Raw genomic sequence first — 26,505 nt, 5'->3', positions numbered from 1 at the left:
ATGCTGGGAAAGACTGAGGGCAAGAGGAGAAGGGGGTGGCAGAGAATGAGATGGTTAGATGGCATCACTGACTCAATGGACATGAGTTTGAGCAAACTCCAGGAGATAGTGAAGGACAGGGAAGCCTAGCATGCTGCAGTTCATGGGGTTGCAAAGAGTCAGACATGACTTACCAACTGAACAATAACAACAATGAACATTTAAACACCAACAAACTGGATAACCTAGAAGAAATGGATAAACTCCTAGAAACATATAACTTATCAAGACTGAATCATGAATAAACAGAAAAAGTTGAACAGAACTGTAACTAACAAGGAGATTGACTCAGTAATCAAAAACCTTCTAACAACTAAAGAGCCCAGGACCAGATGGTGAATTCTATAAAACATTTAAAGAAAAAATTAACTTCTTTTATAAATTTTAAATTCATATCTAAGTTAATTCTTAATTTAAAGAATTAGCTTTAATCCTTTTAAAAAAGAGTTTCAGAAGCCACTCTCAAACTCTCAAAAAGCTGAAAAGGAAGGAGCCCTTCCCAGTTTACTTTGTGAGACCAGCACTATCCTGATGCAAAACCAGAAAAAAAAGATATTACAAGAAAATTAGAGACCAATATCCCTGATGAATATAGATGCAAAATTTTAAATAAAATGCTAGCAAACCAAATTCAGCAGCACATAAAAATATTATACACCGTGATCAAGTGGACTGTATCCCTGGAATGCAAGGGTAACTCAACATATGCAAAGCAATCAATGTGATACACCACATTAACAGAATGAAGAGAGAAAAAAGAAAACACATGATCATCTTAATAAATGCAGAAAAAGCATTTGACAAAATTCAACACCTTTTCATGTTGAAAGTTAAGTAATCTAAACTCAACAAACTAGGAATAAAAGGAAATTACCTCAACATGATAAAGGCCATATATAAAAAACCCACAGTTAACATCATACTCCACTGTGAAAAACTGAAAGATTTCCTAATTCAGAAACAAGACAAGGATGCCCACTCTCACCACTTTCTATTCAACATAGTACTGGAAGTTCTAGCCAGAGCAATTATCTAACAAAAGAAACAAAAACTCAAATTAGAAAGGAAGAAGTAAAATTAGCTCCATTTGTGTATATATATATATATACACACACACATATATATATGTATATATATATATATATATAGATGACCTTATATGTAGAAAACTCTAAAGACTCCACAAAAATTGTTAGGACTACTAAATTAATTCAGCACATGCTTGAATTATTAAGTCTTTACAGGATACAAAGCAATATACAAAAATCAGTTATATTTCTATATGCTAACAATGAACCAGGTGAGCAAGAAACTTAGAAACCATTTCCATCTAAATTCATCAAAAAGAATAAAATTCTTAGGAATGAACTTAACCAAAGCGGCAAAACTCTTGTACACTGAAAATCACAAAATATTGCTGGTAGGAATTTAAAGGTACAAATAAATAGAAAGATATCCCATATTAATTCATTAGAAGACAATATTGTTCAAATGTCTGCACTATTCAAATGAATCCACACATTCAATATAATCCCTATCAAAATCCCAATGGCATTTTTACAGAAATAGAACAATACTAAAATTCATGTAGAACCACAAAGAACTCCAAATAGCCAAACTAATCTTGAGAAAGAAGAAAGCTAAAAACCTCATACTTCCTAATTTCAAAACATATTACAAAGTTACAGTAATCAAAACATAATGGCACTGGCATAAAGACAGACATATGGACCAATGGAACAGAACAGAGTACCCAGAAATAAACCCACATATATATTGAACTGATATTTAACAAGGATGCCAAGAGTACACAAGGGGGAAAAAGACAGTCACTTCAACAAAAAGTGTGGGGCAAATGGGATATCCACATGCAAAAGAATAAAACTGGACTCCTATCTTACACCACACACAAATATCAACTCAAAACTAAAGTCTTGAACAGAAGACCCAAAACTATAAAACACCTAGAAGAAATAGGGAAAAAACTTCAAGATATTGGTGTTGGCAATGACTTCTTGAATATGACACCAAAAGCACAGGCAACCAAAGCAAAAACAGACAGATAGGACTACATCAAACTAAAAAGTTTCTGCATAGAAAAGGAAACAATCAATAGAATGAAAAGGCAACTTGACAGTATAGGAGGAAATATTTGTAAAGCATATTTTTGATAAGGGGTTTATATTCAAAATATATAAGGAACTCCCACAACTCAAAAGCAAATAATAATAACAGCAACAACAACTTTATTTATTTTTTTTTGGATTCAGAGCCTTTTCATTTTCTTTTTTTTTTTTTCATTTATTTTTATTAGTTGGAGGCTAATTACTTTACAATATTGTAGTGGTTTTTGCCATACATTGACATGAATCAGCCATGGATTTACATGTGTTCCCCATCCTGATCCCCCCTCCCACCTCCCTCCCCATCCCATCCCTCTGGGTCATCCCAGTGTACCAGCCCTGAACACTTGTCTCATGCATCCAACCTGGACTGCAACAACAACTTTAAAATGGGCAAAGAACTCTTCAAAGAAGACATCCAAATAGCCAACTGGTATATGAAAAAAGTGCTCACCATCACTAATCATCAGGGAAATGAAAATTAAGACCACAATTAGACATCATCTCACTCCTGTTAGAATGGCTATTTTTAAAAAAACAAAAAGATAAGTGTCGCCAAGAATGTAGAGAAATGGAACCCTTCTTCACCGCTGGTGGGAATACAGAATGACAAAGCTATTATGGAAAATACTATAAAGGCTTCTCAAAAAATTAATTATAGAACTACTATATAATCCGGCAATACCATTTCTGGGTATTTATCCAAAAGAATTGAAATCAGGATTTGTAAGAGATATTTGCACTCCCATGTTCATTGTGGTACTATTCACAATAGCCAAGAAGTAGAAATAATCTAAATGTCCATCAATGAAGGAAATGTGGTATATGTGATATATACATACAATAGAATATTAGTCTGCCATATAAAAAGGAAATTCTATCATACACTACAAGGTGAGGAACTTGAGGACATTGTGCTAAGTGAAATAAGCCAGTCAGAGAAGATAATACTGCATCGTTCCACTTAAAAGAGGTGTCTACAGTAGTCAAACTCATAAAAACTGAAAGTAGAATGGTGGTTGCCAGGGACTACTAGGAGAGCAAAATGGGGAGTTGCTATTCAATGGGCATAGAGTTTCAGTCATGCAAGGTGAAAACAACATTGTGTCTACTGTTAAAAATATTGCATAATGTACACTTAACATTTTAAGAGGGTAGATTTCATATTACATATTTTTTACCACAATAAAAAATATGTGTGATATGCAGCTAAACCACTGCTGAGTGGGAAATTTATAGCACTAAATGCTTACCTCAGAAAAGAGGAAAAGTCAAATTTAAAAATGTAATTTTCCACCTTAAAAAAAAAGAAAACTAAAAAAAGGAGAAATAAACCAAATGCAAGGAAGGAAATAATCAACTTGAGAGCAAAAATCAATAAGACTAAAAACTGAAAATTAATAGAGAAAAATCAATGACATAAAGAGTTGGTTCTTTGAAAAGATTAACAAAAGAGACAAATCTCTAGTGAGACTGCCAAATTTAAACAAGAGAGAAAACATAAAGTATTAATATCAAAACAAGACAGGGGATATCACTTAAGACTCTGCAAACACCAAAAAGATAAAGGAAATACTACAAACAAATCTACACAAATTTTACAATTTTTATAAACTGGACCAATTCCTTGAAAAACACAAACACACACAAGCACCCAATATGAAATAGATCATTTGAACAGTCCTATAACTATTAAGGAAATTGAATCTGTACTTTTAAAACTCTAAAATAAGAAATCTCCTGGCCCAGTTGGTTACACCAGAGAATTCTACCAACCACTTAAAGGAAAATTAATATCATAATCACATAACCTCTTCCAGAAAATAAAAGGAGAGGAAATATTTCCCAATTCTCATTAGGCCAATATTTCATTGATATCAAAATCAAACACAGTACCCCCAAATTAAATAAAAAGCCAATATCATTCATGAATAGAGACACAAAAATCCTTAACAAAATGTTAGCAAATAGAATTCAGCAATATATAGACAAATTTATATACTATGATCAAGTGGGTTTGTTTTAGGAATGCAAGGTGGGTTCACTATTTGAAAATTAATCAGTGTAGTAAGAAAAATCACATGACCAAATCAATGAAAAAGCTGTTTGACAAAATTCAACAGTTATTGATGATAAAAATCCTCAGAAAACTAGCAATTAGGGAGGAATTGCCTCAATTTTAAAAAGTATATACCCCCCCAAAAACTACAACTAACATCACATTTAATGCTGAAAGACTGACTGCTTTCCCCCTAGGATTGAAAACAAAGCAAGGGTTCAGCTCTTACTACAGTTAACTGGAATTTTGAACCAGAACAATACAGGAAGAAAGAAATAAAAGCCATAAAAAGTGGAGTGAAGTACCACTGTCTCTGTCCCACCATCCCTATGACAAGATGGTCTACAAAAAAAAAAAAAAAAAGCCAAGAAACCAACAACACAAAAAACCCCCTACAACTTAATCAGTATTCAACAACATTGCAGGGTACAAGATCATCATGCAAAAATCAACTGTATAACTATGTACTAGCAATAAACATATGGAAACCAAAATTTAAAATACAATACCATTAATGGTCACTCAAAAAAATGAAGGAAAATTCTAACAAAATGCGTACAAGACTTGTATGCTGAAAACTACACAATGCTAACAATAGAAAAGATGTGAATAAATGGAGAGATATGCCAGAGATCAAATCAGTCAATCCTAAAGGAAATCAGTCCTGAATATTCACTGGAAGGACTGATGCTGAAGCTGAAGCTCTAATACTTTGGCCACCTGATGCAAAGAACTGACTCATTGGAAAAGACCCTGATGCTGGGAAAGATTGAAGGCAGGAGAAGGGGACGACAGAGGATGAGATGATTGGATGGCATCACCGACTCGATGGACATGAGTTTGAGCAAGCTCTGGAGTTGGTGATGGACAGGGAAGCCTGGCATGCTGCAGTCCATGGGGTCGCAAAGAGTCAGACACGACTGACTGACTGAACTGAGCTGCTCTGTTCATGAATTGGAAGATTCAACATAGTAAGGATTTCAGTTCTCCTCAGATTGATATACAGGCCTTATACAATTCCTATCAACAACCTAGCAATTCTTTTTAGATATTGGCAAGTTTATCCCTGGTGGCTCAGGCCATAAAGAATCCACCTGCCAATGCAGGAGTTTGATCCCTGGGTTGGGAAGATCCCCTGGAGAAGGAAATGGCAACCCACTCCAGTGTTCTTGCCTGGAAAATTCCATGGACAGAGGAGCCTGGAAGGCTACAGTCTGAGGGTCACAAGAGTTGGACACAACTTAGAGATTAAACCACCACCATTCTGAAATGTATAGATAAAGTCAAACAAATAACATTGAAAAAAATAATAAAGTAGGAGGTATCACTATAATCAATTTTAAAACATTATAGAGCTATAATAATCAAGACTGCATGATATGGCAAAGAGACAGACACATGGATCATTCAGTCAGAACAGAGAACCCTGAAACAGGCCTACAAAAGAAAAGCATACTCATTTTCTATTACAGTTCAATGGAGCTAAAGCAATGGGATGTCCATAGTTTAAAAAATTAACCTCAACCTAAACCTCACACTAAATACAAAAATTACCTAAAAATGGATCATGGACTTGAATGTAAAATATAACTAAAAAACATTGGGAGAACATCTTTGAGATCCAGGGCTTAAGGATCAATTAGACATAAGAACAAAAGCATAATCCAAAGAATTAAAAAAATGAATTGGACATCATCAAAATCAAAAGCTCTTGCTCTATGAAAAATCCTATTAATAAGATGAAAAGACAAGCCATAGACTGGTAGAAAAATATTTGCAAACTACATACGTGACAAAGAACTTGGATTGAGAATACATAAAGAACTCTCAAAATTCAACAGGTAAAAAACAAAAAAACCCAAACAATGCAATTATAAAATGGGCAAAGGATTTGCAACAACATGGATGGACCTTGAGGGTATTATGCTAAATGAAATAAGTCAGATGGAGAAAGACAAACACTGCATGACTTAACTTATATGTGAAACATATAAACAAACAAACTAAATTAATGAACATGGACTTCCCTGGTGATCCAGTGGTTAAGAATCTGGGCTTCCACTGCAGAGGGCATGGGTTTTATACTTGGTCAGGGAACTAAGACCCCCCATGTCATGTGTTGCAGCAAAAAAAGAACAAATGAAACTATAATCAAATAGATAGAAACAGAAAACAGAGTAGTGGTTACAAGAACGGAAGGGGTGGAGGGAGGGCAAAATGGGTCAACTGCATGGTGATAGAAGTGAGATTTTAGGGGGTGAGCATGCTACCATATACGGAGAAATAAAATGTTGTACATGCCAAACATACAATGTTATGAACCAATGTTACCTCAATAATCTTTTTAATTTTAAAGAAAATGGGAAAAGGACATGAAGAGACATTTCACCGAAAAAGGCATAGGGATGGAAAATAAACACATAAAAAGATACTGACCATCATTAGCTATTAGAGAAATGCAAATAAAACCAAAATAAGATAATGCTGCAGTGAAAAGAAAAAAGAGGAATGAGTTTTTTCTTTTCCTTCCTGAGAACAAAGAAGATAAAGAGAACAGTGAGCAGCCTGGTCATTCCTAGTTTTTACTTTAACTGTTCCTAATCTGTAGTCTGTAACTAAGTTTGCTTTTCTGCCCCTAACTCTGCATGAGCTATATTTTGCACCTATTATCCTTTGACTCTATGCTAATTACATCATGTCATGATTTACAGCACACTCTTCACATACCACCCCTGATAGCTTTTCTCTTTTTGCATTACAGAAAGAAGGCCACAGGACTACAGAACTGCCTGACTCAATTACTGGGCTACCTGACACCAGCCTATGACTCTTTGAAACGATGCAAGAGGAAGAAGAGTCAGTCAGTTCAGTTCAGTCACTCAGTTGTGTCCGACACTTTGTGACCCCATGAACTGCAGCACACCAGGCCTCCCTGTCCATCACCAACTCCTGGAGTCCACTCAAACCCATGTCCATTGAGTTGGTGATGCCATCCAACCATCTCATCCTCTGTCATCCCCTTCTCCTCCTGACCTCAATCTTTCCCAGCATCAGGGACTTTTCCAATGAGTCAGCTTTTGCATCAGGTGGCCAAAGTATTGGAGTTTCAGCTTCAACATCAGTCCTTCCAATGAACACCCAGGACTGATCTCCTTTAGGATGGACTGGTTGGATCTCCTTGCAGTCCAAGTGACTCTCAAGAGTCTTCTCCAACACCACAGTTCAAAAGCATCAATTCTTCAGCACTCAGCTTTCTTTATAGTCCAACTCTCACATCCATACATGACTACTGGAAAAACCATAGTCTTGACTAGATGGACCTTGTTGACAAAGTAATGTCTCTGCTTTTTAATATGCTGTCTAGGTTGGTCATAACTTTCCTTCCAAGGAGTAAGCGTCTTTTAATTTCATGGCTGCAATCACCATCTGCAGTGATTTTGGAGCCCAGAAAAATAGTCAGCCACTGTTTCCACTGTTTTCCCATCTATTTGCCATGAAGTGATGGGACCGGATGCCATGATCTTAGTTTTCTGAATGTTGAGCTTTAAACCAACTTTTTCACTCTCCTCTTTCACTTTCATCAAGAGGCTCTTTAGTCCTTCACTTTCTGCCATGAGGGTGGTGTCATCTGCATATCTGAGGTTATTGATATTTCTCCCAGCAGTCTTGATTCCAGCTTTTGCTTCCTCCAGCCCAGCGTTTCTCATGATGTACTCTGCATATAATTAAATAAGCAGGGTAACAATATACAGCCTTGATGTACTCCTTTTCCTATTTGGAACCAGTCTGTTGGTCCATGTCCAGTTCTAACTGTTGCTTCCTGACCTGCATACAGGTTCCTCAAGAGGCAGGTCAGGTGGTCTGGTATTCCCATCTCTTTCAGAATTTTCCAGTTTATTGTGATCCACATAGTCAAAGGCTTTGGCATAGTAAATAAAGCAGAAATAGATGTTTTTCTGGAACTCTCTTGATTTTTCAATGATGAAGCAGATGTTGACAATTTGATCTTTGGTTCCTCTGCCTTTTATAAAACCAGCTTGAACAATCTGGAAGTTCATGGTTCACGTATTGCTGAAGCCTGGCTTGGAGAACTTTAAGCATTACTTTACTAGCATGTGAGACAAGTGCAATTGTGCAGTAGTGTGAGCATTCTTTGGCATTGCCTTTCTTTGGGACTGGAATGAAAACGGACCTTTTCCAGTCCTGTGGCCACTGCTGAGTTTTCCAAATTTGCTGGCATATTGAGTGCAGCACTTTCACAGCATCATCTTTCAGGATCTGAAATAGCTCAACTGGAATTCCATCAGCTCCACTAGCTTTGTTCGTAGTGATACTTCCTAAGGCCCACTTGACTTCACATTCCAGGATGTCTGGCTCAAGGTGAGTGATCACATCATTGTGATTATCTGGGTCATGAAGATCTTTTTTGTACAGTTCTGTGTATTCTTGCCACTTCTTCTTAATATCTTCTGTTTCTGTTAGGTCCCTACCATTTCTGTCCTTTATTGAGCCCATCTTTGCATGAAATGTTCCCTTGGTATCTCTAATTTTCTTGAAGAGATCCCTAGTCTTTCCCATTCTTTTGCTTTCCTCTATTTCTTTGCATTGATTGCTGAGGAAGGCTTTCTTATCTCTCCTTGCTATTCTTTGGAACTCTGCATTCAAATGGGTTTATCTTTCCTTTTTTCCTTTGCTTTTTGCTTCCTTCTTTTCACAGCTATTTGTAAGGCCTCCTCAGACAGCCATTTTGCTTTTTTGCATTTCTTTTTCTTGGGGATGGTTTTGATTCCTACCTCCTGTACAATGTCACGAACCTCCGTCCATAGTTCATCAGGCACTCTATCTATCAGATCTAGTCCCTTAAATCTATTTCTCACTTCCACTGTATAGTCATAAGGGATTTGATTTAGGTCATACCTGAATGGTCTAGTGGTTTTCCCTACTTTCTTCAATTTCAGTCTGAATTTGGCAATAAGGAGTTCATGATCTGAGCTACAGTTAGCTCCTGTCTTGTTTTTGCTGACTGTATAGAGCTTCTCCATCTTTGGCTGCAAAGAATATAATCAATCTGATTTTGGTGTCAACCATCTGGTGATGTCCATGTGTAGAGTCTTCTCTTGTGTTGTTGGAAGAGGGTGTTTGCTATGACCAGTGCATTCTCTTGGCAGAACTCTATTAGCTTTGCCCTGCTTCATTCTGTACTCCAAGGCCAAATTTGCCTGTTACTCCAGGTGTTTCTTGACTTCCTACTTTTGCATTCCAGTCCCCTATAATGAAAAGGACATCTTTTTTGGGTGTTAGTTCTAGAAGGTCTTGTAGGTCTTCATAGAACTGTTCAACTTCAGCTTCTTCAGCATTACTGGTCGGGGCATAGACTTGGATTACCGTGATATTGAATGGTTTGCCTTGGAAACGAACAGAGATCATTCTGTCATTTTTGAGACTGCATCCAAGTACTGCATTTCAGACTCTTTTGTTTACTATGGAAGAAGAATACAAGAGCATTATACCTTTGTTCCTCATCGCCAAGCCCTGACTGCAAGCCCTCATCTTATATAAGTCCCTAGACTCCTCATGGTGGGGGGGGCACAGTTCTTAAGGCATGAGCCTGCTGTATCTCCCCTCTGCCAGTTGAAGATTAAAGTCGTCTTTCTATTTCCTCCAAACTCTCCATATTTTATTTGGCTTTAGTTGCCAGAGAAAACCAAGATTTTGACTGCAACAATATCACTATGCAAGAATGGATAAAATAAAAAACAATGACAACAGTGGCAAGGATGCAAAGAAACCAGATATCTCATATACTGATGGGAATGTAAAATGCTATACAGCCACTCTGGAAAAGTTTCTTTAAAAACTAAACATACACTTGCCACATGCAGGCATGCTAAGTCGCTTCAGTCATGTCAGACTCTTTGCAACACTATGGACTGTAGCCCTCCAGGCTCCTCTGTCCCATGGGGATTCTCCAGGCAAGAATACTGGAGTGGGTTGCCTTGCCCTTCTCCAGGGGATTTTCCCAACCCAGGGATCAAACCTACATCTCCTGCAGCTCCTGCATTGCAGTCAGATTCTTTACCACTGAGCCACTAGGTATGTGCACACTTACCATATGACCCAGAAACGACTTTCCTGGGCATATATCTCAAACAAATGAAAGTTGTGCTCAGTTGCTCAGTGGTGTCTGACTTTTTGCAACTCCATGGACTATAGCCTGCCAGGTTCCTCTGTCCATGGGATTATCCAGGCAAGAATACTGGAAAGTTGTGTGTGCTAAAGTCACTTCAGTCATGTTGCACTCTTTGTGACCCTATGAACTGTAGCCCGCCAGGCTCCTCTGCCCATGGAATTCTCCAGGCAAGAATACTGGAGTGAGTTGTTGTGTCCTCCTTCAGGGGATCTTCCCAACTCAGGGATCATACCAGAGTCTCCCGCATTACAGGTGAATCCTTTACCGCTGAAACTCCAGGGAAGCCCACTGGAAAGTTATGTCTGTGCAAATTCTATACTCAGATGTTTATAATAGTTTTATCTGTGACAGCCCCAAAATGGAAATAACCAAAATGTCCCTAATTAGGTGAATGGTTAAACAAACTGTAGTATATCCATAGCATGAAACACTCCTCACCAACAAAAAAGAACAGACTATTGATACATGTATCAACTTGGATGGATCACAAACATTGAACAAAGCAGAAAAAACTGGAAAAATCACATTATTTATGCTTTCATTTACATAAAATTCTCAAAAGGACAAAATTATAGAGTAGGAAAACAAATTCATATTTGGCAGGGGTTATGGATGATGGGGGTGTTAGGTGTGCCTATGAAGGGGTAGCTCTCTAGTGAAGGAATATTTCTACATCTTGGTTGCAATCATGGTTGCACAAATCTACCCAAGTGATAAAATAACATAGACCTGTACATATATAACATTCCAGTGTCAGTTTCCTAGTTTTTTTTCCTAGTTTTTTGGCCTAAACAGGATGAAGAGTATGTGGAGCATTTCTGTACTGTTTTGGCAACTTCTTGGGAATCCTTCATTATGTATCATAAGTTAAAAAATAAACCACTTATAAAGCAAATAACTCAGAAAACAAGAGTGTGGAAGCTAAAACCCAAAGAGCAAGTAAATAAAATATTTTATAATAATAGTCTATAACAACAAGCAGTTTTATGAAGAGAGATTTTAAATGGGGAAGATTTGCATAGGCCAATTACATACAATACCAAGATCATTTTTATCTGTAGGATTAAAACATGAATTAAAAAGTATTAGAGCCACAGATTAAAATATCTCATCTTAAACCAGCCAACTGGCTATTATGAATTGCTTACAATTAGTCACATAAACAAACAATGAAAAAATTCTGCAAACAATGAAAAAATCATTCGTGAAGTGTCTTCAGATTAGTTGTTCAAACTTTATCTAGTAAGTGGTGGGAATGAAGAAGTTTCATATTCCTATGACTGTCATACAGTTAATTGATTTGTGTATGCCCTGTGTAGGATGTCCTCAAGTTTGTTCCACTACAGATTATATTCATTTCCAGCTGTGGTAGGGAAAGAATATTTGCACTGGGTAAAATGTTTAGTGATAATTAGAAAGGAGCAAATAGGGGAAACCTGCCTCTCCCACCTTGGACACAAAATGATAACCACTAGCCATATGAAGCTATTTAAATTTTTAAAATTAAAATCAAATTTAAAATGTAATTCTCAGATACATTTCAAGTGTTCAGTGTGACTAATGGCTACCATATCAGAAGAGCTTAGATATAGAACTTTTCCATCATCACAAAAAGTTCTCTAGAAAAAAGTGTTGCTCTAGAGCATGAAAAACGTCATTTCCCCACAATCATAGGTAGTGTTACAGCCCAAAGAGCTCTGACAGGAATTAGTGTTGCATTATCTGAGGTTTTCATTTACACATAATTTTATCTTCAGCAATACTGAGCAGTATGTTGCAGTGGTCAAGTGCTAGGGTTTTAGGGTAGAATAGCACTGGATTACCATTTTAGCTCCAACCTTTGCCAAGTTGTGTGACCTCAAGCATGCTATTTTGCTTCTCTGTGCCTGTATTCTCCTTTTTTTCTTTTTTTTTTAAAGGTGGGGACTCGGGAATATGGAAACTCCCTCAAAGGGTTGTTGTGAAAGACTAAATGAGAAAAGTGCAATACCTGACACATGTGATCTGTAAATATTATTCTCGAAGTCCAGATGATGGATTTGGCTTGTTCTAGGACCTAAACTCTAGATGACCAGTAGAAAAGGGAATATTCAATTGCACAAGTAGCAAGGAAGTCCATCCCTAACAGGGCACCCCTTTGACTCCTGATAAATAAACAGTAACCACACTGTTCCTCCATACTTGGGGACAGTAACAAAAGAGAAGACATGTTCTCCCTTAGAGATCTATTTGTCTTGCAGCTTTCAAAAAGTGAAAGAATACCTTACCCTTGACCTTAAGGGATTCAGAATTGAAAGCTAACCACCCAGTCATATCAAATAATTTAAAAGCACAACACACCATCTATAAAAGGTTACCCAAACAAGTCACTCAGAAGTAGGGGCACTTGGAGTTTATCGCCAGCTGTTTCTGGCAATCAAATCCAATTTCTTGATGTATTATTATAGCAAAATGTTACTATACCCAATCCTTTGTGAGTACCACACAACAGGCCTTCTGTACCTCTGAAATCAACTGGATATTTATTGAACCCCTACTAAATACAGGACACTTTCACTATACACCAGCCATTAGCAAGCTACATCCGGAAAGTCAAATTAGGTCCATTTTGTATTTTCCTTATGGTAAGGAAGGTATGAATGACTTTTACATTTTTTCACCTGTTGGAAAAACTGCCTTCATCCACTAATACCAAACACCAAATGGCCCTGGATATTAGCTCCTCCTCCAGACTTGATAATGTTTCTTAATTAATTCAACCTAAAATTCCAAGGGAAAAGAGCACTTATATGTGAAACTTATACAGTAGGAAAGTCATTTCAACAGCTAACACTGTTTGAATCATAAGTGATGCCAACACGCTTTATACAGTTTACATGCTGTTACAAATCAAAACAACAAAATCACAATGAGATAACACTTTGCACCCACTAGAATGGCTGTAATAAAAAAATAGACATTAACAAGTGTTGGTAAAGATGTGGAGGAGAATAGTATACATTGCTAATGGGAGAGGAAAATATACAGTCACTTTGGTAAATTCCGGCAGTTCCTCACAAATTTAAACATAGAATTTCACATGGCCCAGCAATTCTACTCCTAGATAGGTACCAAGAGAAATGAAAGCATATATCTGCACAGAAACATGTACATGAATGTTTATAGCAGCATTATTCATAATAACCAAAAGGCAGAAGCCAACTAACTGATGAATGGATAAGTGAAATATGGAAAGTCACACAGCGGAATATTATTTAGCCATTAAAATGAAGTATCAATACATACTACAATTTGGAAAAACTTTAGAAACCTTATGCTAAGTGAAAGAAGCTAAACACAAAAGATTTTTGTATGATTCATATATATTGTATGATTTTATTTATATGAAATCTCCCCAAATGAAAATCCATAGAGACAAAAAATTAATTAGTGGTTGCCCAGGCCTGTGAGTGGATATGGGGTGTAAGTGAAAAGGGGCACAAGGTAATGGAAATGTTTCAAATAATACTGTGGTGATGGTAACCTCTAAATACACCTCTAAATACACCTCTAAATACTAACAACAATAAAATGTAGAGTTTTTAAAAGTGTACAACACCAAAAGCACATCTCATAAAAGAAACAAAGGATAAATTAGACATCATCAAAATTTTAATTTTTGCATCATTAAGAAAATGAAAAGACAAGTAACAAGAGTAGGACAAAATATCCACATACCATGTATCTACAGAGACTGGTATCCACAATGTATAAATAATTTTTGCAATTCAACAATAAAAAGTCAGTAAAGACAATAATTCAATTTAAAAATGGAAAAGAGGTATGTATGTTTTAATAAGTAAATGAAAACATGCTCATCATCATTAGTCTTTAAGGAAGTACAAATTACAACCACAAAGACATATCATTTCACATCTACTCTGAATGGCTATAACAAAAAAACAGACAACAACAAATGTAGGTGAGGAGGTGGAGAAACAGAAACCCTCACACATTGCTAGCAGAAATGCAAAACAGTGCCGCCGCTTTGGAAAATAGTTTTGTAGTTTCTTATAAAGTTAAAGATAAATCTGCCATATGATCCAGTCATTCCACCCTTATGTTCCTATCAAAGAAAATGAAAACATTTGTCCACACAGACTTGCACACCAATGTCCTTAGTGGCATTATTCTTAACAGCCAAAAACTGGAAACAATCTACATGTCTAGTAAGCAGACAGACAGAATGTGTTATAGCCATATAATGTAATACTATTTGGCAATAAAAATTAATGAAGTACTGGTACATGCTACAGTATGGAGGAACCTCAAAAATATGCTAAGTGAAAGAAGATAAGCACAAAAGACAACTTCTTACTTGATTTAATTCAGATGAAATTGTCCAGAATATGCAAATTTATAGCGACAGAAAATAGATCGGTGGTTACCTGGAGTTGGGAGTGGGAATGAACTGTAAATAAATGAGTATGAGGGATTTAGTGGGGAAGTGAAAATGTTCTAAAACATGATTATGGTTGCATCATTCAGTAAATTTACTAAAAATATTGAACTATACACTTGAAATGGGTGAATTTTATGATATGAAAAATATATCCTAACAAAGTTATTAAAAATAGGAAAGGAAGAGTAGGGGAAACTGGATGAGGAATACACAGGAATTCTGCATTATCTTTCCAATTTTTCCATAAACCTCACACTATTCTGAAATTTAACTAAAAAATAACAAGAATGTTTGTGCATTCATACCTATCTGTGTGAAAAGACATTTAAAAAGATGAAATGTGTAAAATCTCATTACAGATGAGCATTATCATGAACATTTGAAACTATTTTGATAACAGAGAATACTATTAGCCCCAAATAAACAAAATGTTATCCCCCCAAAAGAATTCCATTATTCTCATTAGTTGTCCTGTATCACCTAAAATAAATGCTCAATTATTATTACCATGAATTTTATCAATAAACATTTGCTGAAATTTGTTTTCTCCTTTGTCATATAAGTACCTACACATTACCTTCGATTTTGTTTTTTAGCCCACAGAGCCTACTATCTGGTTCTTTACAGAACTCTGTTCTACAATATTACAGGATAAATATAATCAGTCTCCTTCTTGAGTGTATTGTTATCATTACCTAGTTTTGGCATAATGCCCTTAGTATATTAGTCACTCAGTCCTGTCCCTCTCTTTGTAACCCCATGTCTGTGGAACTCTGGAGGCAAAAATACTGGAATGGGTAGCCACTCCCTTCTCCAGGGATCTTTCTGACCCAGGGATCGAACCAGGTCTTCTGCATTGCAGGCAGATTCTTTACCATCTGAGCCACCAGGGAAGCCCGTCCTTCCTTAGTATAGATCCTATAATTTTGCCTTTTGACTGACAAAGTCTAAAGATATTTACTATGTAGCTCTTCACAGAAAAGTTGCCAAGCCCTGTTCTACACCATAACAGGGTAAATATAATCAGTCTCTTTATGGAGTATACTCTTATCATACTTAGCTATAGTATGATGCCAGTCTGGATATCCCCTATAAAGGATAAGCCGTGCATCTCTTCTGCTGTGGCACTATTTAGGATTCCCATAAGTAGAAACACTATTAGCTTAATAGTCTAGCAAAACCTCGATGTCACCTTTATTATGGTGATATTAAAGAGTCAACACTATAGACAGAGTCAAGATGACCCTCAAGTTGTTATGTCACCACGCCATGGACTCCGTGAGATCTCTTAGCTATCAAGTGGCTCCTATGGCATCACACCCTGCCTTTGGCATCACCCTGGCACATCACCTTAGTGTCATATGCTATCACTGTTGTGGCAGAATTCTGCCCTAATGCCACTCCACCGAAATGTCAGCATAAATAACCCCTACTTCGTTCCAATCCTTTGGCAGCAGCAGGAGCGATGGGGAGGGTGGCCACAGGCACTGGCTCGAGCTCAGGAGGTAATACTCAGCTGCTTACCGTCTTCCCTTCCGCTTACCACTGGAGGTCAGGGCCCCCAGGACAGGACTTTTTGGCTCCCATAACTCTCTTGCCATGACCCCGCACCCATTTCGCGTCACCGACTTAGTGCCCCAGCAGCGACCACCCACCCCGGTTCTACACGAAGCCGCTCCCCATACCTGACTCCATTCTCCAGCTGTCATCCTGGGCCAATTCCACCGGCCACTTGACTACGGTGGCCGCAAGGGACCCTGGGACTCGTAGTTCCGCGCCGCTAGGGGCAGAGTCAGGGAGAGTGGCGAAGGCACCTCCCTGCCTGGAGCTGCGCTCAGACTGCAATTCCCAGAGGCGCCCTGCGATGGGAAAAGCAAAGGAAGACGAGAGGATGGTGATTGGTGGAGCTCTACGGGCTCTTGTGATTGGCACTCGGAGCCTGCGAAGTGAGGAGGTGGTGGATCCGGCTGCGCCGTGATCCTGGGAAAGCGAAATGGAGGGTTGTGTGTCTAACCTAATGGTCTGCAACCTGGCCTACACCGGGAAGCTGGAGGAGTTAAAGGAGAGGATCCTGGCGGATAATTCCCTGGCCACTAGGACTGACCAGGTAAAGCAGCGCTGGACCCTCTCCGCAGGCGGCGGCGGAGACAACGTGGCTGCACAGCCCTGCCCAGTCCAGGGGGAGGCCGGTTCCGAGAGGGCGGGATTCCCGCCCCCGCCTCCCTATCCTTACCCCTGGGTCACCTCAGGACTCGGGATAGAGCGGCACGATCTAGCCCCGCAAACCGCCAATGTCCCCCGCCCCCCCCCCCCCCTTTGGCCCGGTACTTAGCTCGCTGTATTTTGGATGTTTCTAGAACGTTTAGCTCATTTCTCAGAAATGCCCAATCTTTGAGGCATCTGTGAGAAGGAAAGTTTTTGGATTTTTGAAATGGATTTCTTTGCTTTTATTAGTGATTTTATTCGAGGCAACATGTGTAACTGAACGCCTCTTGTGTGTCAGGCAGTTACTGGAAGGAGCAGACGTGTATAAAATAATCCCAAATCATATGTCTGATTCTAAATGTGGTATTCTTCGGGAGAGAAGTTGACGTGGTGCTTTCAGAACATATCATGGAAGGACCTGATTTAATCTGGCTTAGAAAAGCCGAATGTTGTAACCCTAAAGATTTTGCAAAGGAGGGAAGATCGACTGTATCTTGAAGAATGAGAGAGGTTTTCCTGGAGGATGAATGGGCAGTTTAGGCAGAAGGGAAACAAAAGAGAGTGGACCTTGGGAAATATTTCTTTCTGCTCTCTTACTTAAGGAACCCTCATGCTTTCACCCTGAGTTTCTAGAAAGATTCATGGTGCCCTCAGTAAGCCAACAAACATTTATAGATTGCTTCCTGTTTGACAGGCACCATGCTAAGCACTAGCAAGACAGTGTCACATAATTAAAAATCTCCATTTTGTGTGTTTGGGAAGAGAATTAGAAGTCGGGAGACTTCTCTGGAACTTTCCTTTGTTGCTCAACCTGAAAAATCCCTTTGCCTAGTTTGCCTTTAGTTTGGTCTGGTAGTGTTTAATACTTTAGATTTAATTTAACAAAATTAAGATTTAATAATACTTCTAACCATTCTTCATCAAGTCAATGGCATAAAAAAAGGGAGAAACTATTCAGGATCAAAAGACTTAAACAATTGTTGCAACTTGTGGCTTGTATGGATCCTGATTGAAAACAAGCTAACTGCAAAAAGACATTTGGGGTACTGTTGGGGAAATCTGAATACAGACTGGGTATTTGATGTTATAAAGGAGTTAGAGTTAATTTTAAGCAGTGTAATAGCTATGTAGTAAAGTATTTTTTTGGAGAAGGAAATGGCAACCCAGTATTCTTGGCTGGGAAATCCCATGGACAAAGAAATCTGGCAGGCTACAGTCCATGGAGTCACGAGAGTTGGACAGGACTTACGGACTAAACAACAAAGTGTTTTTTAGATACTCAAATATTTAGGGATGAAAAGTCATGATATTTAAGATTTGTTTTTTAAAATCTCTTTAAGAAAAAAAACATGAAGCAAATGTTGGAAAACATTTGTACAATGTAGGTGATTGGCCTATTTTTATATGAGTTTGAAATTTTTGTAATAAAGCTTATAATACTGTTTTCTTTTACACAGAGCTAAGAAATATAGCAGTCACTGCAAAAAAAAATAAGAGCAAGAAATTCTTTTTGAGAGACATGACTTAACTCCTTTCTAGCTTATTTTTTAAAATAATGTTGCTTTCTAATTCTGTGTGTAGTATGTTTTTAAAATGGCTATATACAGAATCTCAACTAGTTTTATGAACATTTCCTTTCCATAAGATTCACTTGTTCTTTCTAGAGCATCTAGAAAATTCAGGCTTGTGTCCTAACATTTGCTAGCTATGTGACCTTGGTCAAGCTGCTTACCTTGAGGAATCTTAGTTCCCTAATCTGTAAAATGGGGATAATATATACTATATAGGATCATGGGGATTACAGGAGATGATAGATGTGAAATTTTTAGCACAGTGCCTGACATAAAAATATGTACATAGCCAAAGCTCTATTGCTGCCAAAGCACTGAAGTAAGTTTTTTGCTCTATTGCTTTCATGGGTCTATTCTACCCAGAATTACCTACATTCATCAATGTATTCTCTGCATGGTACTAAAACCTTAGGCTCTCGTATATAAGTAATGTAGTTTAAGGTTACCTACCTGAGGATCCAGTCCTCTCCATTTCTTGTTTCCAAACCGTATGTTCACTGGCTCAGGATTAATATGTTCTGCTTTCTTGTCTTAGTTCTTCTATTTCTTTTCAAGAATGTTGATTTTACTGCTTCTCTGTTTCCCGTGTAGGACAGCAGAACAGCATTGCATTGGGCATGCTCAGCTGGACATACAGAAATTGTTGAATTCTTGTTGCAACTTGGAGTGCCAGTGAATGATAAAGATGATGTGAGTACTACGCAGAGTTGATAAATTCCCTGTTATCTTTAGAGTCCAGACTGGTGTTTACTGAAGCCCAAGAATTAAAGTCACAAACAAATTTTAACCTTTATGACTAGGAAGTTGCAGCATGGCACCAGTGACCAAATACAGGACTGGTGGTAGCATTATTTCAGAATGTTAATTTTGCCATTCATAGCCTGTAATTTAAGGTAAGCATGCAGATCAAGTCTTATTGCAATGACCTCTAAGAGACTACAAACCCTTTTTTGTTATGTTAAAAGCTTTTTGGTGAATAGTGCCTAGATATTAGAATGAGGGCCTAGAACCTTTTTTGTTATATAGAGATTTAGTGCAATAGTACTAGTTATATTAGGGTAAGACTTCTTTCAGGAGACCCCGGTTTGATTCCTGGATTGGGAAGATCTGCTGGAAAAGGGATAGGCTACCCACTCCAGTATTCTTGGGCTTCCCTTGTGGCTCAGCTGGTAAAGAATCTGCCTGCAATGCGGGAGACCTGGGTTTGATCCTGGGTTGGGAAGATCCCCTGGAGAAGGGAACGGCTACCCACTCTAGTATTCTGGCCTGGAGAACTCCATGGACTGTATAGTCCATGGGGTCGCAAAGAGTCAGACACAACTGAGTGACTTTCACTTTCACTTTCTGAAGAATAGGGGTGAAAACTTTTTATAAGCAGGTTCCTTTTCAAGGATCTTGAGAAAATAATTTTCTTAATGGCAAAAAAAAGAAAAATAATGGAGGAACAGTTGAGTACAGTATGTATATCCACATAATAGTATGCAGTCAATAAAGTTATGATTCCAAAGAATGACAGAAAAATTCCTACAACATGATGATAAGTGGAAATTGTGGAAAATACAACTTAACGGAGCTTGATATCCTATGATCCCTATTTAAAAACACATTAGAGTTAGACTTCGGTAGTCTCCATGTTACAGAATTATGGATGTTTTTCTTTTGTATGTATCTGATTTCCAAATATCCTGCAGTGCTTAATGAGGGAAAGAGAAAGAATATATTTTTTTAAAACCATTCATACACAGCTCTGTAAACCCTGTCTTAATGTTGGCATTAATCCCTGTGACTTTTCTGCCTTGTTTGTGTTCTGTCCACCTCTTTTACAGGCAGGTTGGTCTCCTCTTCATATTGCTGCTTCTGCTGGCCGAGATGAGATTGTCAAAGCCCTTCTGGGAAAAGGTGCTCAAGTGAATGCTGTCAATCAAAATGGCTGTACTCCCCTACATTATGCAGCTTCCAAAAACAGGCATGAGGTAGGGTTCCATTCCTAGGCTGCTTCTTTTGAGTTCTAAACCTCTACGCAAACACAAATATTAACAGATATCTGCATTGTTTTCTTTTACATCTTCCCAGATTGCTGTGATGTTACTGGAAGGTGGAGCTAATCCAGACGCTAAGGACCATTATGAGGCCACAGCAATGCACCGGGCAGCAGCCAAGGGTAACTTGAAGATGATTCATATTCTTCTGTACTACAAAGCTTCCACAAACATCCAAGACACTGAGGGTAACACTCCTCTGTAAGTGACGAGTAGCAGTCATTTGTATTCTACCTGACATTAGCCCTCTTGCACTACTTCTTACACATTATTTTTTTAAATTCTGCTTATAATACATGTTTATGGCCAAAAAAATTGAAAATACATAAAAGTATAAAGATAAAAATTCAAAGTGCCTATCAGCTTGCCACCTGGAAATAACCACTGATAACATTTTAATGTATTTCCTCCCTGTATTTTATATGTAAATATGCATACTTTACATACACTCTTTTTTTAAATTGGAACCATATTGTGTATGTAGTTTCATATCTTATGCTTTTTACCTCATACTGTAAGCATTTTCCAATGTTAATAAATATTTCTAAAGTGATTTTGAATGCCTATACACAACGCTATTTTACGGATGTGCCAGAATTTAATAATTCCTCTATTACTGTATATTTAAGCTTTTTTGAGTTTTCCACTATTATAAATAATGCTGCATTGATCAAACTTTATATGAAAACCTTTGGCCATATTGCTGATTAGTATCTTACTGTAGAACTAGGATTGTTGGGTCAACAGATACACATTTTAAAACAGTTGCTGTATATTCCCAAATTACTTTCAGAGAAGTTGTATTATTGCCTCCTTCCAACAGCAGTTGAAGAGTGCCTATTACCCCTCTCCAACACGAAAAATATCCTTTTCTTATAGGAAAAATGGTGTTTCAGAGTTGTAACTTGCATTTTCTTACTATCAAGGAAGCTAAACATTTTTAGTGCCTATGACTATATTTCTTCTCTAAATTATAGCTTTCTATATCCCTTTCTCTGTTTCCTTTTGGAAAATTAATTTATTTTTACTGATTCATTTGCGTATCCTTGACATAGTACAAATATTAACATTCTTCCATGATAGTTGAAAATGTTTTCCCAGTTTGTCTTTAAATTTTATTTTTTTTTTGAAATAACAGAAGTTTTCAACTTCTGTATAGTCATATTTATTAATCTTCCCTCATAGCTAGAAAGTGCTTCCTCACCCTGAAGTTAGATAAATATTTACCTGTATTTTGGAGCTTCCTGGTGGCTCAGATGGTAAAGAATCTGCCTGCAATGCAGGAGACCCAGGTTCAATCCCTGGGTCAGGAAGATCCCCTGGAGAAGGGAATGGCTACCCACTCCAGTATTCTTGCCTGGAGAATTCCATGGACAGAGGAGCCTGGCAGGCTACAGTCCATGGGGTTGCAAAGAGTCGGATACGACTAGCAACTAATATACTTTCACACACTACAATCAAGAACTCAGGCATTTTCATTGCAGATCCAGTTTCTTTATATCTTTTGGGCTTCCCTGGTGGCACAGATGGTAAAGAATCTACCTACAATGCAGGAGACCCAGGTTTGATCCCTGAGTCGGGAAGATCCCCTGGAGAAGGAAATGGCAACCCACTCCAGTATTCTTGCCTGGGAAATCCCATGGACAGAGGAGCATGGTGGGCTATAGTCCACAGGATCACAAAGAATCAGACACAACTGAGTGACTAACACTGATTATACTATGTACACTTAAGTCACCTGTATTTTATTACTGTTTTACAAAAAAACATTGCATTGGTTTGGTTTAGTTACTGTTTTTCATTTAACTCAAATGCATCTGGCATTGATTATGTATGACCTGAAGCCATCCTCTACCTTAATATTTCTTCTACAGTACTTGGCTACTTTTATTCCTTATTATATGGTGACTTTTTTGAACCAGAAATTCTATGAGTCTTCTTTTTAGTCCAGAGTAAGATTCAATTTTCTTAAAAGTATTGTTTTTTTAACTGTTTTAAAATTTTTCTCTGTAGTTCTGAGTGGCTTTATTTAGAAAAACATGCATGTTCTAGCCCTTTTCTCCAGATAAGAAAGGGGGGGGGTGGCCTGGAGGAAATTTAGGAGTCACAGGCAGTGTTGGGTTCTGGGAAGAGCCAAAGATTAAGGAATAGTTAGATGTTATTTGCCCTATCCAAACTCAGCCACTTAACAGCTATATTAAATACTTGCATTAAATAACTTGGAGAAGTTACTTAACTTTCCTGAGTCTAATTTTCTTATCTGTAATATGAGATGTGTAAAATTCCTTCCTCCCTAAGGTTAAATAAAATAACATGTTAAGTGTATAGTACTCTACCCGGTAAACTGTTAAGTGCCTCACAAGGTCCCCACCCCACCCCTGCCCAACTCACTGCTCAGCCATGTCGTCATCACATACAAAGACTTTAACCTCTGTTACAATTTCAACTGTAAAATGGTGACAATAATACCTTGTTAACCTACAAAGTGCCTATAAAAATTAGATGATATAAAAATTTTTATAGACTGCTTTTCCAATATTTAAACCACACAAGTTTCTATTAGCAGATTATGTATAGAGGTTTTTCTAAATTCTAACCCAGAATTATTATATGTGTTTGGTATAACCTACTAATCTCCATAAAATGAGGGCATTGTTCCTTAGGCTGGCATTTAGATAACTTTTATTGTAATAGGGTCAGAATTGTTATTTATGATCTGAGATTATAAAGCTATATTCCACTGAATTTTAACTTAGAAACACTCTTCTCCATGGAAATAAATTTTCCTTTCAAGATTAAATAACTTTCCAACATCACACGACCATATGCAGTTTAGACTACCTGTCAAGAACTCCTAACCATTACATAGAATTGGAAATGATTAATCAATCTCTGTGGCCCTTCATTTCAGACACTTAGCCTGTGATGAAGAGAGAGTGGAAGAAGCAAAATTGCTGGTGTCCCAAGGAGCAAGCATTTACATTGAGAATAAAGAAGAAAAAACACCCCTGCAAGTGGCCAAAGGTGGGCTGGGTTTAATACTCAAGAGAATGGTGGAAAGCTAAGCAGCTTGGATTTAGTCTTACTTTGTTAGTTTTGTGGCTGTTCCCTAATGTACTGGTAACTAATGTACTTGTGCACAAGACATCATCTATGAATGATGAAGTTTTTTCATCTCCCAAGTCTTATAAACATGTTTACTATTGTTCCTGCCGAGTTATTTGTTCTTAGCTTACAACTTGCTTTCCAGGCATTGAATAACTGTTGACATTGTTCTACTCTTTTATATTATTCTGTATTGAATTTTGGTTAATTCTGTGCAAGTGATTCTGTGGCTGTTGTGAGTCTTAAGCACCCTATCACGCACCTTCTATCCCCCTTTGAGGCAGAACAACCCCAGTAGCACCAGGCCAATTGTTTTGCCAAATGTTTCTAGGTAGATGCGAGAATGTTCCTCCATACAGTTGAAACACATCGTAACTCGTTTTTCAAGATCACTCAGAAGCCTATGCCACATATTTCTGTTTTTTCCGACAGTACAGTTTAATTTGTTTTTGTTATCGGAGGAATACTTACATCTTGTGAGGACCAAGTTTTCGGTTCGGGGATTCTGTCCAAGTTTGGCATTCATAAACACTAAAATAATGAAATATAATCACTTGGGTACCAGTGTCTTTTTTAATGAGCTGTTTCCCTCCAAAGTAAAATGTATTGTTTTTAAAAAGAAAATTTTAAACTACCTATATTAAATCACACCATACTGAAAAGAATGTCAAGTTTGTTACCATGATGTATAACAAAAACGAATTTTGATTTGTATTTCAGCAGCTAAAAAAATAAAATGCTGAATCTCCTGATTCTTCTTTCACATCAGTTAGATACTCACTTAAGCCTTTAAAGGCTTTATAAAGATACTTTTTAAATTTTTGGTAGCTCTAAAGTCAGTAAAATTAGTGAAGCTTGAACTGCACTTAAAATATGTAAAAATCTTCTGAATTGCTAATTAAATTGGAGGAAAAGAAAATTAATAAGTATAAACTTGATCTCAATTTAGGGAAACATTTTAAATGATTACTAGCCATAAAATCTAATGAACTCCAAGTGACTCTTCTAATTATTTTTTATTTGAATTTTATGCTGCAAATATTGCTTGAAATAAGTAATCCAAGTGAGTCCACAACCTTCAATTAATTTGGGGTCAGAAACTTAATGACTGGTATCTAAAATGAGTTTTGTAAACACAAATGTGTTGTTTATATGCAAACCCTTTTACATAAGTATTTTGAGTGTTGAGCTTTACAATTATTAATCAGGGAAGCATATTCTTATAGAACTAGACTTTGTTTATTGAATGCGAGAAATAGAATTGATGATGGGAAATAATTTCTTTCTAATGTTTTTAGTGTGATAACAGAGTAAAGTTGTATCTAATAGAGCTTGTTAGGACTGAAGGTATTCAAAAGTGCTGAGTCTTTTTGTCTGAGGTAGTAAGTTTTATGAATATAAAAGAAAACTCATCTTAATTCTTTAATAAACAATACAGATGGAACCAAGCCTCATGTAATTTGTAGGCCTTTGGCATTTTATTCCATTTAATTTTTTTGCCTGCATCATGTGACACTTGGGACCTTAGTTCCCTGACCAGGGATCCAACCTGCACCCCCTGCATTGGAACTGTGGAGTCTTAACTATTGGACCACCAGGGAACTCCCTTTTGGCATTTTAAATGAAGTGGCTTAACATTTCAATCACTAAAACTGAGGGTATTGATGGCCTCAGATATTGATCAGATTGTTTCATGTTCCCTATAGGAAACCCAGTAGAGATGAAACTGATTCAAGTTCAGCAGGTTTTACAGTTATGTTCAAAATGAACTCAGGAAAGATGACAATTTTAATAGTAGAGCTTAACTGGGAATATAATATGGAAACAATAGATAAATAAAAGAGTGGAAAAAATTACATTCCTATTTATTGGAGGGAGTCTGCCTTATCAGTGTGGTTCTTTGAGATTCAAGATAATTGTACATTTTACTTCATAATCTCTGACTTAACAATTTAGTTGACCCTAGTGTTTTGATTTCCCAATATAACTATACCAACTACATTGAATTCATTACATGGCAATGTTTTCTGCTTTTTGTTTCCATATCGTTTTACACGATCAAGCCCCCAGATTCTTCTGTTAGCAAGGTTTGATATAATATGGGAGCTCCTCACTTGGCAGTGTATGACTATAACTTTTCAGTTGTACTGACTGCCTAAAATTGAATGCATTTTAATGTGCATTTTTCTGGCAAGAGGGTTTTGTAGCTTTCGTCAGATTCTCAAAGGGATGTATGACTTCTACAAAGGTTAAGAATACCTGGTTGAGGGGAAGGATGGGAAGAAAGGATAGTTAGGGAGTTTGGGATGGATACTGCTTCCCTGATGGCTCAAAAGAGTCCACCTGCAATGCAGGAGATGTGGGTTCAACCCCTGGGTTGGGAAGATCCCTTGGAGAAGGGCATGGCAACCCACTCCAGTATTCATGCCTGGAGAATCCCATGGGGAGAGGAGCCTGGCAGGCTGCAGTTCATGGAGTTGCAAAAGAGTCGGACATGGCTGAGTGACTGAGAATGCACACATGTACACACTGCTATATTTTAAATGGATAACTAACAAGGACCTACTGTATAGCACAGGAAACTCTGCTCGATGTTATGTGGCAGCCTGGATGGGAAGGGAGTTTGGGGGAGAATGGATACATGTATATGTATGGCTGAGTCCCTTTGCTGTCCATCTGAAACTCACAACATTGTTAATTAGCTAAACTCCAATACAAAATAGAAAGTTTAAT

The 26,505-nt window shown here is 37.5% G+C and overlaps 2 protein-coding genes across 4 annotated transcripts in view; one reads left to right on the top strand and one right to left on the bottom strand.

The window, feature by feature from the left end:
- ATG4A (autophagy related 4A cysteine peptidase) overlaps positions 1 to 16,657 on the bottom strand; it is a 72,301-nt gene extending 55,644 nt beyond the window's left edge. For both annotated transcript variants that reach the window (XM_070462186.1, XM_070462187.1), the window contains exon 1: positions 16,538 to 16,657. In XM_070462186.1, the coding sequence (XP_070318287.1) occupies positions 16,538 to 16,547 (10 nt within the window). In that variant the 5' untranslated portion in view covers positions 16,548 to 16,657. The remainder of the gene's footprint in view (positions 1 to 16,537) is intronic.
- Positions 16,658 to 16,717: 60 nt separating this feature from the next.
- On the top strand, positions 16,718 to 25,216 carry PSMD10 (proteasome 26S subunit, non-ATPase 10). Of its 2 annotated transcripts, none has more exons than XM_020902199.2 (5): positions 16,718 to 16,959; positions 19,220 to 19,318; positions 20,455 to 20,601; positions 20,702 to 20,868; positions 23,579 to 25,216. In XM_020902199.2, exons 1-5 carry the CDS (start codon positions 16,846 to 16,848, stop codon positions 23,730 to 23,732), a joined length of 681 nt encoding a protein of 226 aa, XP_020757858.1. In that variant the 5' UTR covers positions 16,718 to 16,845; the 3' UTR covers positions 23,733 to 25,216. The 2 variants fall into 2 exon arrangements, with proteins under 2 accessions (XP_020757858.1, XP_020757859.1); XM_020902200.2 differs by having other exon boundaries at positions 16,720 to 16,959; positions 20,702 to 20,789; positions 23,579 to 23,671.
- Positions 25,217 to 26,505: the final 1,289 nt, after the last annotated feature.

Source organism: Odocoileus virginianus, unplaced genomic scaffold (assembly GCF_023699985.2).
Source record: "Odocoileus virginianus isolate 20LAN1187 ecotype Illinois unplaced genomic scaffold, Ovbor_1.2 Unplaced_Scaffold_1, whole genome shotgun sequence".
NCBI classification, from domain to species: domain Eukaryota; kingdom Metazoa; phylum Chordata; class Mammalia; order Artiodactyla; family Cervidae; genus Odocoileus; species Odocoileus virginianus.
Note: the sequence above shows the minus strand (reverse complement) of the source record. Positions and strands in the feature narration are given on the sequence as shown.

Bases quoted from the DNA above. Each gene is read 5' to 3' on its own strand.
- PSMD10 (XM_020902199.2), top strand. From the start codon at position 16,846: ATGGAGGGTTGTGTGTCTAACCTAATGGTCTGCAACCTGGCCTACACC. The intron at 16,960-19,219 runs GTAAAGCAGCGC...TTTCCCGTGTAG, and splicing joins TGGCCACTAGGACTGACCAG to GACAGCAGAACAGCATTGCA. The intron at 19,319-20,454 runs GTGAGTACTACG...CCTCTTTTACAG, and splicing joins CAGTGAATGATAAAGATGAT to GCAGGTTGGTCTCCTCTTCA.